Source organism: Grampus griseus (genome assembly GCF_964374135.1).
Source record: "Grampus griseus genome assembly, chromosome: 5".
NCBI classification, from domain to species: domain Eukaryota; kingdom Metazoa; phylum Chordata; class Mammalia; order Artiodactyla; family Delphinidae; genus Grampus; species Grampus griseus.
The window spans coordinates 52,962,821-52,976,524 of NC_138998.1; the positions used below are offsets into that span (position 1 = coordinate 52,962,821).

At 34.7% G+C, this 13,704-nt stretch overlaps 1 protein-coding gene across 1 annotated transcript in view; it reads left to right on the top strand.

Moving 5' to 3' along the window:
- The window catches only part of NAALADL2 (N-acetylated alpha-linked acidic dipeptidase like 2), a gene marked incomplete at its 3' end in the record, with an annotated part of 1,060,707 nt that overhangs the window by 669,822 nt on the left and 377,181 nt on the right, over positions 1-13,704 (top strand). Inside the window, exon 9 of the mRNA XM_082654140.1 lies at positions 1,840-1,959. Coding sequence (XP_082510266.1) covers positions 1,840-1,959 — 120 coding nt within the window. The remainder of the gene's footprint in view (positions 1-1,839; positions 1,960-13,704) is intronic.

Here is a 13,704-nt window from a genome sequence, read left to right on the forward strand (position 1 = left end):
TCAAAAAGGTTAGGGACCTCTGTCTTAGAGTATTTATTATATGTATGTATGCATATTTGACAACTAATTATACATCCAGTCACTTTCTGGCTTTTTCCTTGACTAGGTGAGCAAAAATATATAAGCAAAGAAAATGGTGAATAATATATGGATTTGATTATTAGCTTATAAAATGTATTATTGTAAATTGCTGTATCTTAGATTATTTCAATACAGTTCATGAAGCCTTTTTGTAACAATCTGGTTGAGGAGGAATTTAGAAAACTATTAGTTTTACTGTTCTGTCTACTCTTATCAAACCTACTCCTTCTGAAAATGAAAAAGTTTCTTTTAGAAGAAAGTAATTTGTGTGCTAAATATATTCCCTAATGAAGATAAGTAAGGAAAGCACTTGTTGACAGGTCATAATGCCCTTTCTAATTTTGCTTACACAGGAACCCCTTGAAACTCAGAGTTGTAATTAAAAAGATTAGGTTATACTGGTCAAATGGAATTTATAGTGATAAAGTTATTAGAGATTTGACTCAATACTGATTTCAATCCTTGAGGAAAATTATAACATTTTACTAAATAGGTTCTTTAAAAAGTACCATTTCTCCTGTGAAGAATCTTCATCTTCAGGCTATTGTGGAAATACTATAGACTTTGCAGTCAAAGAAATCTGAGTTCAAATCCTCTCTACCATAAAACAAGTGGTCTTAGGCAAGATTAACTTCTCAAGACTTGATTGTTCCAATGAGTACACTAATGCCTAGGTTGTGAGGTTCTCATGAGAGTTAAATGGACTGACATATAGACATTGTCAGTATGGTAGTATTTAATTAGAAGCTGTTTTTCTATAGCTCTTGTGTAATAATGGACATTTTTAATAGCAATATTATGTGTAAACCACAGTTCATCATTTCTATTTATTTAAAATATTTATTTTTAAATAAACTGTCTTTTCACTTCTTTTACAGAGGTATAGCTGAATTTTCAACATGAACTAGGAATAATATTATTGATTTGCTAGGCGTACTAGTCCTTGCAGACTTTCATCTGATAGTGTTGGAAGAAGAAAGATATGTTTCTAAGATACAAAATAATATAATACAATTTTTAGGATATATCTGTAGACCTGCCATCATGATAATTACTCATTACATATTTGCACAAGAAAAGGAAGCAAATAACAGAAGGACTTCTTAGTGGTACATTATTAATAGGATCAGTGGTCTTCAATTTTTGGAAGTAGGGTTTAGCAGAAAAGTGGAAAACTATTATACTGAATCATTTTATTCTACTAATGTGGATGAAATGCATCAGGTTTTACTTCAAGTAATATGTGCAAGGCCACAATTGTATTATGCCTTATTTTGCTCAGAATAAAAAGCTGCTTTGTGCAAAAAGTAGCTCAACACTTCAAAGGAAAGGGCTGGTTTTATTAAACACTGAAGTGATTTATCCATGTCTGTTCTCTAATTCAATGACTATAAAATTAAATGCTGTCACTAGAGCAAATATTCCATCCTGTATTCTGAAGTTGAATCTCATACTATATTAACCATATAGGGACATTTTCTCTTAAATTTTTACCTTTTTTAGGAACATGAACATGCTTTAAAATATTTTGTTGTATGTTATATGAAACTCCTCACCACCCTTATTTAAAACCCCTTTATGACCCTTGGGTACTCTAGTAAATAGTATGGGATGGCTTTACATTAAAAAAAAAGAGAGTATTATGCAATGTAATGATTTTAGGTAGGAAGTGTTTATTATTCAACATGTAACTGGTAAAGTGGAATCTGTTACTTTTATTTCTGTTAAAGATAGATTTTTTTTTTTTTTTAATGTCAGGATTTCAAGAAGGTTCTGCAGAAGAATGTTGTGGCTTATGTTAGTCTCCACAGTCCTGTAAGCGGTAACTCAAGTCTCTACTCTGTAGCTTCACCATCTCTTCAGCAACTGGTAGCTGAGGTAAGATGAACCACTTTTGAATAAAATGATTCTGCAAAACTGCCTTTTTCTCTATAATCTGGCATTTCTTGATATTTTCATTTTTTTAATATGCATAAAACCATCCCTAAGTGTTTTTTTGTTTTTTTAATATATTTATTTATTTATGGCTGCGTTGGGTTTTTGTTGCTACGTGTGGGCTTTCTATAGTTGCTGCGGGCTTTCTCTAGTTGCAGCAAGCAGGGGCTGCTTTTCATTGCTGCATGCGGGCTTCTCATTTTGGTGGCTTCTCTTTGTTGCGGATCGTGGGCTCTAGGCGCACGGACTTCAGTAGTTGTGGCATGTGGGCTCAGTAGTTGTGGCTCGCAGACCTTAGAGCGCAGGCTCAGTAGTTGTGGTGCACGGACTTCAGTAGTTGTGGCATGTGGGCTCAGTAGTTGTGGCTTGCAGACCTTAGAGCGCAGGCTCAGTAGTTGTGGTGCACAGACTTCAGTAGTTGTGGCATGTGGGCTCAGTAGTTGTGGCTCGCAGACCTTAGAGCTCAGGCTCAGTAGTTGTGGCACACGGGCTTAGTTATTCCTCAGCATGTGGGATCTTCCCAGACCAGGGCTCGACCCCATGTCCCCTGCATTGGCAGGTGGATTCTTAACCACTGCACCGCCAAGAAAGTCCCCCTAAGTGTTTTAAGGAATGATCTATTGCTGATTTTTTTTTATCATTGTCCCTTCAACCAATGTCCTATGTTCTGAAGTCCTTTACTTTCTACTCTCTTATGGTTATAGTTGCAGGCATGCATCTATAGAGAATGTGTGTAAAAGTGTAAATTTATTTCTTAAAAATTGAATTTAGTGTTTAAGTTCCCAATTCTGCCAATTTTGGCATGTTGTGGTAAACTTGGTTACTTTGGGATTTCTTCTCCTTCATTCATGTTTTGAGTAAATGTGGAACCTGTTCTGTCTTTGCAACTACACTGTAAGCCTCCTCATAGCAGGACCTGTGTCTAATTCCTAGAATATCGTGAGAAGTAAATTCAAGAAACTTGGAAAATATTGTTTGCAGAACATTTATGGAAAAGGAAAGCATGTTTTTTCTACAAAGTAACAAAAAAAATTATGCAGTTTGTGATAATGTCTTGCTAGAGTTATCTCTTTTTTAAATTTAGTTACTCCTCACCTGTTTCAAAGAAATTTTCAGAACATCTTTCCTATTTATTGTTAGAGTTCACACTTTTGTTTCTGCATTCTTTTTATGACTTTCACTAAAATGATATGTATTATATCTCAGAATGAAAGCAATCATGCCACGACTGCAGGGTGGTTTTCTCCCAACCCCAAGGGCTACTGGTGTATATTAGAAAATGACCTTTTAGATACCCACAGAGTGTCCAGTATCACAGACACTGAACTAGAAAAAGAGAAGGATAATGAACGGTGCTTTGGATTAGCCATAATTCTTGATTGAAATGTAATGCAACCTAACATTTTATGACTTTCATAATGTATTTACTAGTTTAATAATTTTCACTGACATTTCCATATGTAGTATAATAAAGAAGACATTATGAAAGATGAAATAGATAAATCTGTACATTTAAGATCAGCCAAACCCCAGTGTGCATGCATGTAATCCAGAACTGTAAGTGAGTCTCTCCTTCTCTTTGTACTGCTTTGAAATCTCTGACTTTCTTACATGTCTGGAAAAAATGTCAAAAGAGGAAAGTCAGCTGCCGTTGTCTCCCTTGGGAAGTTAAGATATTCCTGAATAGGTTATCAGGAAGAAAGAAGTATGAGCTCAAGTATCCAGAAACTAGTGAGAGTTTAAAAATGATTTTGCCCTTACAGTTTTGTCTTTCAGAATATCATAAAAAATGGAGTCACACAGTATGTAGCCATTTGTGTGTGGTTTATTTTACTTAGCATAATGACTTTTAAGATTTACCCATGTTCTTACATGGGTCAGTAGTTTACAGCATCTTCTAGACCACTAAGGAAACAGTCAGTAATAACTAGATGAGTGTAATATCTTTGGAGCTCTCCCTCTGGTTTGATATTCTAACTTTGGTTTTGAAATGAAGAGAAATTAAACTATTCACATAAGAAAATAAGCCATTTCCCTGAGGTTAGTCCACTAAATTTGAACTAAATCATCCTGAGTGAAAAAAGATGGAATCTTTTGAAGATTGAGAAATGTTTAATTAATCTAAATCCACTGCAGTGGATTTTAGGTTTTTCTTGGGATTCGTGAAAGCTCCACTTTCAAAAAAATTTCCTGAAGAACAGTGAAAAGTTGATGGTTACCAAAGATGGGTAATAGGAACATGAGAGTTCATTGTACTGCTCTCTCTTCTTTTGGGTTTATTTGGAAATTTTCATTATAACTTGAAAAAAGAATCTCAAAAATACTTAAATTTTATAAGTTACCACACTAATAAATTAATTTGTTTTCTGAAAGTAGCAATAATCTACCAGTGACTTACACACTGAATGGTAATAAGGGGCAATAACGAAGGCATTTATTTTTATTTATTTATTTTTTTAACATATTTATTGGACTATAATTGCTTTACAATGGTGTGTTAGTTTCTTCTGTATAAGAAAGTGAATCAGCTATACTTACACGTATATCCCCATATCCCCTCTCTCTTGCGTCTCCCTCCCACCCTCCCTACCCCACCCCTCTAGGTAGTCACAAAGCACTGAGCTGATCTTCCTGTGCTATGTGGCTGGACCCCACTAGCTATCTGTTTTACATTTGGTGATGTATATATGTCCATGCCACTCTCTCACTTCATCCAATCTTACCCTTCCTCCTCCCCATGTCCTCAAGTCCATTCTCTACATCTGCATCTTTATTCCTTTATTCCTTCATTCCTTCAGAACATTTTTTTTTTTAGATTCCATATATATGTGTTAGCATACAGTATTTGCTTTTCATTTTCTGACTTACTTCACTCTGTATGATAGATTTAGGTCCATCCACCTTACTACAAATAATTCAGTTTTGTTTCTTTTTATGGCTTAGTAATATTCCACTGTATCTGTGTGCCACATCTGCTTTATCCATTCATCAGTCGATGGACACTTAGGTTGCTTCCATGTCCTGGCTGTTGTAAATAGTGCTGCAATAAACATTGTGGTACATGACTCTTTTTGAATTATGATTTTCTCCGGGTATATGCCCAGTAGTGGGAAGGCTGGGTCATGTGGTAATTCTATTTTTTAGTTCTTTAAGGAACCTCCATACTGTTCTCCATAGTGGCTGTATCAATTTACCTTCCAACCAGCAGTGCAAGAGGGTTCCCTTTTCTCCACACCCTCTCCAGCATTTATTGTTTGTAGACTTTTTGATGATGGCCATTCTGACCAGTGTGAGGTGATATATCATTGTAGTTTTGATTTGCATTTCTCTAATGATTAGTGATGTTGAGCATCCTTTCATGTGTTTGATGGCAATCTGTATACCTTCTTTGGAGAAATGTCTATTTAGGTCTTCTGCCCATTTTTGGATTGGGTTGTTTGTTTTTTTGATATTGAGCTGCATGAGCTGCTTCTAATTTTGGATATTAATCCTTTGTCAGTGGTTTCATTTGTAAATATTTTCTCCCATTCTGAGGGTTGTCTTTTTGTCTTGTTTATTGTTTCCTTGGCTGTGCAAAAGCTTTTAAGTTTCATTAGGTCCCATTGGTTTATTTTTCTTTTAATTTCCATTTCTCTAGGAGGTGGGTCAAAAAGGATCTTGCTGTGATTTATATCATAGAGTGTTCTGCCTATGTTTTCCTCTAAGAGTTTGATATTTTCTGGCCTTACATTTAGGTCTTTAATCCATTTTAAGTTTATTTTTGTGTATGGTGTTAGGGAGTGTTCTAATTTCATTCTTTTCCATGTAGCTGTCCAGTTTACCCAGCACCACTTATTGAGAGGCTGTCTTTTCTCCATTGTATACTCTTGCCTCCTTTATGAAAGATAAGGTGACCATAGGTGCGTGGGTTTATCTCTGGGCTTTCTATCCTATTCCATTGATCTATATTTCTGTTTTTGTGCCAGTACCATATTTTCTCGATTACTGTAGCTTTGTGGTATAGTCTGAAGTCAGGGAGCCTGATTCCTCCACTTCCATTTTTCTTTCTCAAGATTTCTTTGGCTATTCAGGGTCTTTTGTGTTTCCATACAAACTGTGAAATTTTTTGTTCTAGTTCTGTGAAAAATGCCATTGCTAGCTTGATAGGAATTGCACTGAATCTATAGATTGCTTTGGATAGTATAGTCATTTTCACAATGTTGATTCTTCTAATCCAAGGACATGGTATATCTCTCCATCTGTTTGTATCATCTTTAATTTCCTTTATCAGTGTTTTATAGTTTTGTGCATACAGGTCTTTTGTCTCCTTGGGTCGGTTTACTCCTAGGTATTTTATTCTTTTTGTTGCAATGGTAAATGTGAGTGTTTCCTTAATTTCTCTTTCAGATTTTTCATCGTTAGTGTGTAGGAATGCCAGAGATTTCTGTGCATTAATTTTGTATCCTGCTACTTTACCAAATTCATTGATTAGGTCTAGTAGTTTTCTGGTGGCTACTTTAGGATTCTCTATGTACAGTATCATGTCATCTGCAAACAGTGACAGTTTTACTTCTTCTTTTCTCATGTGGATTCCTTTTATTTCTTTTTCTTCTCTGATTGCTGTGGCTAAAACTTCCAAAACTATGTTGAATAATAGTGGTGAGAGTGGGCAACTTTGTCTTCTTCCTGATCTCAGTGGAAATGGTTTCAGTTTTTCACCATTGAGAACGATGTTGGCTGTGCGTTTGTCATATATGGCCTTTATTATGTTGAGATAAGTTCCCTCTATGCCTTCTTTTGGAGGGCTTTTATCACAAATCGTTGTTGAATTTTGATGAGAACTTTTTCTGCATCTATGGAGATGATCATATGGTTTTTCTCCTTCAATTTTTTTAATATGGTTTTTCCATTAATTGATTTGTGTATATTGAAGAATCCTTGTAGGCCTAGGATAAACCCCACTTGATCATGGTGTATAATCCTTTTATTAAGCTGTTGGATTCTGTTTGCTAATATTTTATTGAGGATTTTTGCACCTATGTTCATAAGTGATATTGGCCTGTAGTTTTCTTTTTTTTGTGACATTTTTGTCTGGTTTTGGTATCAGGGTGATGGTGGCCTCATACAATTAGGTTAGGAGTGTTCCTCCCTCTGGTATATTTTGGAACAGTTTGAGAAGGGTAGATGTTAGGTGTTCTCTAAATGTTTGATAGAATTCACTTGTGAAGCCATCTGGTTCTGGGCTTTTGTTTGTTGGGAGATTTTTAATCACAGTCTCAATTTCAGTGCTTGTGATTGGTCTGTTTTTATTTTCTATTTCTTCCTGGTTCAGTCTCGGAAGGTTGTGCTTTTCTAAGAATTTGTCCATTTCTTCCAGGTTGTCCATTTTATTGTCATAGAGTTGCTTGTAGTAATTTCTCACGATCTTTTATATTTCTGCAATGTAGCTGTTACTTCTCCTTTTTCATTTATAATTCCATTGGTTTGAGTTTTTCCCTTTTTGATGAGTCTGGCTAATGATATATAAATTTTGTTTATTTTCTCAAAGAACCAGATTTTAGTTTTATTGATCTTCGCTATCGTTTCCTTCATTTCTTTTTCATTTATTTCTGATCTAATCTTTATGATTTCTTTCCTTCTGCTAACTTTGGGGTTTTTTTCTTCTTTTTTGTCTAGTTGTTTTAGGTGTAGTGTAAGGTTGTTTACTTGAGATTTTTCTTGTTTCTTGAGGCAGGATTTTGTTTCTATAAACTTCCCTCTTAGAACTGTTTTGCTGCATCCCATAGGTTTTGGATCATCGTGTTTTCACTGTCATTTGTTTCTAGGAATTTTTTGATTTCCCCTTTGATTTCTTCAGTGATCTCTTGGTTATTTAGTTGTGTATTGTTTAACCTCCATGTGTTTGTATTTTTTATAGTTTTTTTCCTGTAATTGATATCTAATCTCATAGTGTTGTGGTCGGAAAAATACTTGATATGATTTCAATTTTCTTAAATTTACCAAGGCTTGATTTGTGACCCAAGATATGATCTATCCTGGAGAATGTTCTGTAAGCACTTGAGAAGAAAGTATATTCTGTTGTTATTGGATGGAATGTCCTATAAATATCAATGAAGTCCATCTTGTTTAATGTGTATTTTAAAGCTTGTGTTTCCTTATTTATTTTCATTTTGGATTAACTATCCATTGGTGAAAGTCGGGTGTTAAAGTGCCATACTATTATTGTTTTACTGTCAGTTTCCCCTTTTATGGCTGTTGGCATTTGCCTTATGAACTGAGGTACTCCTATGTTGGGTGCATAAGTATTTTCAGTTGTTATATCTTCTTCTTGGAATGATTCCTTGATCATTTTGTAGTGTCCTTCTTTGTCTCTTGTAATAGTCTTTATTTTAAAGTCTATTTTGCCTTATATGAGAATTGCTACTCCAGCTTTCTTTTGATTTGCATTCTCATGGAATATCTTTTTCCATCCTCTCACTTTCAGTCTGTATGTGTCCCTAGGTCTGAAGTGGGTCTCTTGTAGACAGCATATGTACCGGTCTTGTTTTTGTATCCATTCAGCCAGTCTATGTCTTTTGGTGGGAGCATTTAATCCATTTGCATTTAAGATAATTATCAATATGTATGTTCCTGTTACCTTTTTCTGAATTGTTTTGGGTTTGTTATTGTAGGTCTTTTCCTTCTGTTGTGTTTCCTGCCTAGAGAAGTTCCCTTTGCATTTGTTGTAAAGCTGATTTGGTGGTGCTGAATTCTCTTAGCTTTTGCTTGTCTGTAAAGCTTTTAATTTCTCTGTTGTATCTGAATGAGATCCTTGCTGGGTAGAGTAATCTTGATTGTAGGATTTTCCCTTTCATCACTTTAAATATGTCCTGCCACTCCCTTCTGGCTTGCAGAGTTTCTGCTGAAAGATCAGCTGTTAACCTTATGGGGATTCCCTTGTATGTTATTTGTTGCATTTCCCTTCCTGCTTTTAATATTTTTTCTTTGTATTTAATTTTTGATAGTTTGATTAATATGTGTCTTGGCATGTTTCTCCTTGGATTTATTCTGTATGGAACTCTCTGTGCTTCCTGGACTTGATTGACTATTTCCTTTCCCATATTAGGGAAGTTTTCAACTATAATCTCTTTAAATACTTTCTCAGTCCCTTCCTTTTTCTCTTCTTCTTCTGGGACCCCTATAATTCAAATGTTGATGTGTTTAATATTATCCCAGAGGTCTCTGAGACTTCATATTCATGTAAATATGAAGTAAAATATTAATATGAAATGAATATTTTCACAGAAAGAGAGGTAATTTATAATTTAAAATATATATTCATTTCTTAAATGGAACTCTTAAAAACTTAACAACTTAAAAACTTTTATATACCTGGATTCTTTTTTTTTTATACCTGGATTCTTTTTTTTTTTATACCTTTTTTTATTCTTTTTTTTTATATACCTGGATTTTTTTTATATACCTGGATTCTTTTCAATTTTTTTTCTTTATTCTGCTCTGTGGTAGTTATTTGCACTATTTTATCTTCCAGGTCACTTATCCATTCTTCTGCCTCAGTTATTCTGTTATTGATTCCTTCTAGAGAATTTTAATTTCATTTATTCTGTTGTTTATCATTGTTTATTTGCTCTTTAGTTCTTCTAGGTTCTTGTTAAATATTTCTTGTATTTTCTCCATTCTATTTCCAAGATTTTGGATCATCTTTACTATCATTACTCTGAATTCGTTTTCAGGTAAGCCACCTATTTCCTCTTCATTTGTTTGGTTAGGTGGGTTATTATTACCTTGCTCCTTAATCTGCTGGGTATTCCTCTGTCTTCCCATTTTGCTTAACTTATTGTGTTTGGGGTCTCCTTTTTACAGGCTGTATGTCCGTATTTCCCATTGTTCTTGGTGTCTGCTCCCAGTGGGTGAGGTTGGTTCAGTGGGTTGTGTAGACTTCCTGTTGGAGGGGACTGGTGCCTTTGTTCTGGTGGATGAGGCTGGATCTTGTCTTTCTGGTGGACAGCACCATGTCTGGTGGTGTCTCTTGTGGTGTCTGTGAACTAAGTATGATGTTAGGCTGCCTCTGTGCTAATGGGTGGGATTGTGTTCCTGTTTTGCTAGTTGTTTGGGATGATGTGTCCAGCACTGGAGGTTACTGGTTGTTGAGTGGGACTGAGTCTTAGCATTGAGCTGGAGTTCTCTGGGAGGGCTCTCACTGATTGATATTATAAGGGGCCAGGAGGTCTCTGGTGGACCAATATCCTGAACTTGGCTCTCCCACCTCAGAGGCTCAGGCTTGATACCCAGCCGGAGCACCCCAACCATGTCAGCCACACGGCCAGGTATGTGGGGAGTTTCTTGCCTTTTTGGAAGTCTGAGGTCTTCTGCCTGCGTTTAGTGGGTGTTCTGTAGGAGCTGTTCCACATGTAGATGTATATTTGATGTATTTGTGGGGAGGAAGGTGATCTCCACGTCTTACTCCTCCACCATCTTGAAGGTTGGTGTCCCAATGCTTTTATATGGTCAATTTTTTCTCATAATTTTGTTACTGTTTTGAATATGCTTTTCTGTTACCTTTGTGTGGTAAATATTTTTACAGAAATAGAAATAATTAGTTCACTTTATATTAGCTTATAAGTTTTAGAATTTAAAAACTCACAAGGAGTATAAAATAAATATTAATATTCTTTTAAGAGTTCCATTTAAGAAATGAATATATATTTTAAATTATAAATTACCTCTCTTTCTGTGAAAATATTCATTTCATATTAATATTTTACTTCATATTTACATTTTATTCTGCAAAATACAGGGAAATAATTTAAAAATATTTTCCTATAATGGTAATGTTAAAGTGTGCATTATAGACATCAAAAAAAGTATGTCAGTCATATGAAACAAAGGATTTTTGATAAAAATCTATTAAAATATTCACAAATTAACTTTTTAGTTAGAAAAGAAATCTCATTTACATGGTACTTAAGAGATTGAGATGTGAATCTCCTAATTTTTTCTCCATGGTTGGTGGTTATTTGGATATAGAGATTGTTTCCAATTTTCAGCTCTAATGAGTTAGTTGCTATGATTATTCTCATGTGTTGGTAGAATGGGTGCACTCATTTTTCTTGGGTATTTATCTAGAAGTGATGTTGCTAGGTCACCAGGTAGATGTGTGTTTAACTTTAGTAGATACTGCCCAAGAGTTTCCAAAGTACTTGTACCAATGACACTACCACCAGCATGAACGTATGAATGTCCTAGTTGCTCCATGTCATCCCCAACATTTGGTATTATCATCCTAATGCATGTATAGTGGTATATTTGGGGGTTTTAGTTTTAATTTGTCTGATGATTACTAATATTGAACACCTTCTCACATACTGTTTTTCTTATCAATTTGTAAGAGTTCTTTTTACATTCTCGATACAGGTCATTTGTTGGTTATATATTGTGAATTATTCTCCCAGTCTGTGGTGTGACTTTTCACTCTCTTGTTAATCACTTTATTAATTTTTGTTAATCTTTCTTATGTATATCTTCTATACAGCATTTATTGTTCTAATATCTTATTATATAGAACATGGTGAACTTAGTTTTATCCAGTATTGATGTTTAAGGAGCATTATAAATGTTTATAATCCATCCTGTTCACAAATATTTGAATGCTTACTTCATATGTATACTTTTCATTCTTCTGGGGACTATAGGATGTTCTGTAGAGATGAATGAAGTACCCAGGTCCCTTGAATGAGTAAGGAATAGAAAATCTATTTAGAAAATAGAAAGTAGAAAATCTAGAAAAGATACACTTTCCTGGAAAAAAGCTCTTTCTTGAAAACAATTTCCACTGACCCATTAAATATATAGTAAAGGATATAAAGTCAATGGCTTTTTATTAATGAAACACAACTGCCTTCATGCAAAGTAGGTTATGAAATTAAAGATAAGATTTCTCCCCAAATAATAGTTTTAAACATTAGGATGCAACACAAGCACATGCATCTCTCTATATACATATTGCTGTTTCACCTTTATTGTTTGAAATCTTTCATAGATCACGGAAGGTATTGATTTTGCCTTTAGAAAAGCAGAATTTGATCATCCATGTATTAGTCAGTGTTCTGTAACTCTCAAGTAAATTGTGGTGAAATTTCTAAGAAGTTATTTTGAGGAAGCCTGGAGCATTCATACATATGAAAGTAGTCAATCTAGATATATTCTACTTAAATGTTGCTTTGGAAGCATCTGCCAGAAGCTTGCAAACCTGATCAAAACCAAATGATTGCATCAATATTGTAAAACTCTCCACAGGATAGACAGTGCTTTTATAAAAGTCTGAAAAAGTAGTAAAGTTATATTTTTATAGAGTTTTTTAATGTTTTCTTTTTTTATATACCAAAAACTGCCCACCAGCAAATACAGTACATATAATTCATTTCAACCAAATTCATTAGAGCATTGAGCCCAGAACCAAACTACACTATGACTTCATTGTCTGTTGCAGAGTTCTATTATGTGATAAATATTTATAGAGAATAAATATTTGTACCGTGTACAGCGTTGCTTTAGGTGTGTAGGACACATAATAAGCAGATGGACTTCCCCTGTCACCCAGGAGTTTATGATTTTATCATGAACCTAAGACATGCATAACTAGCTAAAATATAGGGGTGAATGTGATATATAGATATTGGAATACACAGGAAAGAAATAATGTGATTGATTTAATTCAAAATTATGTGTTACATAACAACAGCACAAAGTTTGAATGTACTCAGAATCTGTCTTTTCAAATCTCAATATTTTGGTCATGTAAACAAACTCCCCTTTTATTGAACTACCAATGTTTCTTTTCAGATCACACAAACTGATGTCCATTTCCATTTCCTTCCTCCAATCAAGTGCCATGTTGTTAAGCATCTGCTCTCTTTCTCTTGTGTTGAGGGGTACTGGTCTGCCACAGCTGTGCCTGCTGTGGGACCTGTGTGGTTGTTACTGACTGATGCAGTGCAGGTTTGCCTTCTGCCTGACCATGCCTCTGTTCTATAGAATTTAAAAACAACACATGGCAGATATTTTAGACCCAGAACCTGTTGGTTCATTTCTTGAGTTAAGAGAAGCCTGACTTTCAAATAACTGAGTTATTAATGAATAGTTTTTGTCTTGATGATATGCATATACATGCTAGAATTAAAAAAAAAATAGCTCTAGTTTGCTAGGGCAGCCATAAAAAATACCATAGACTGGATGCCTTAAAAAACAGAACTTTATTTTCTCACAGTTCTAGAGGTTGGAAGTCCAACATAAGTTGCAGGTAGTGTAGATTCTCCTGAAGCCTCTTTCCTTTGTTTGCAGCCAGCCACCTTCTCACTGTGTCCTCAAATGGCCTTTTCTCTGTGCACACCAACCTTCATTACCTCCTTAAAGGCTGTATCTCCAAGTGCAGTTACGTTGGTGGTTAGACTTCAACCTCTTAATTTTGGGAAGACATAACTTAGTCCGTATTACTGACCAAAATGCAGAGAGGTAGAGTACAGAAAATAGGGTGGTGGAATTAAAATAGTTGTATTTTCTTTTTCTCTTTGTTGTTGATAATTTTAATGCAGAGTACTGAAACGAAGCTTACTTTCTATTCTGCTTGCTTTAAAATATAAAATTAAAATTGACTTTTACATTCTTGTACTGACTTGTCTTTTATGACTCATGGCATAATTTTCATTTATT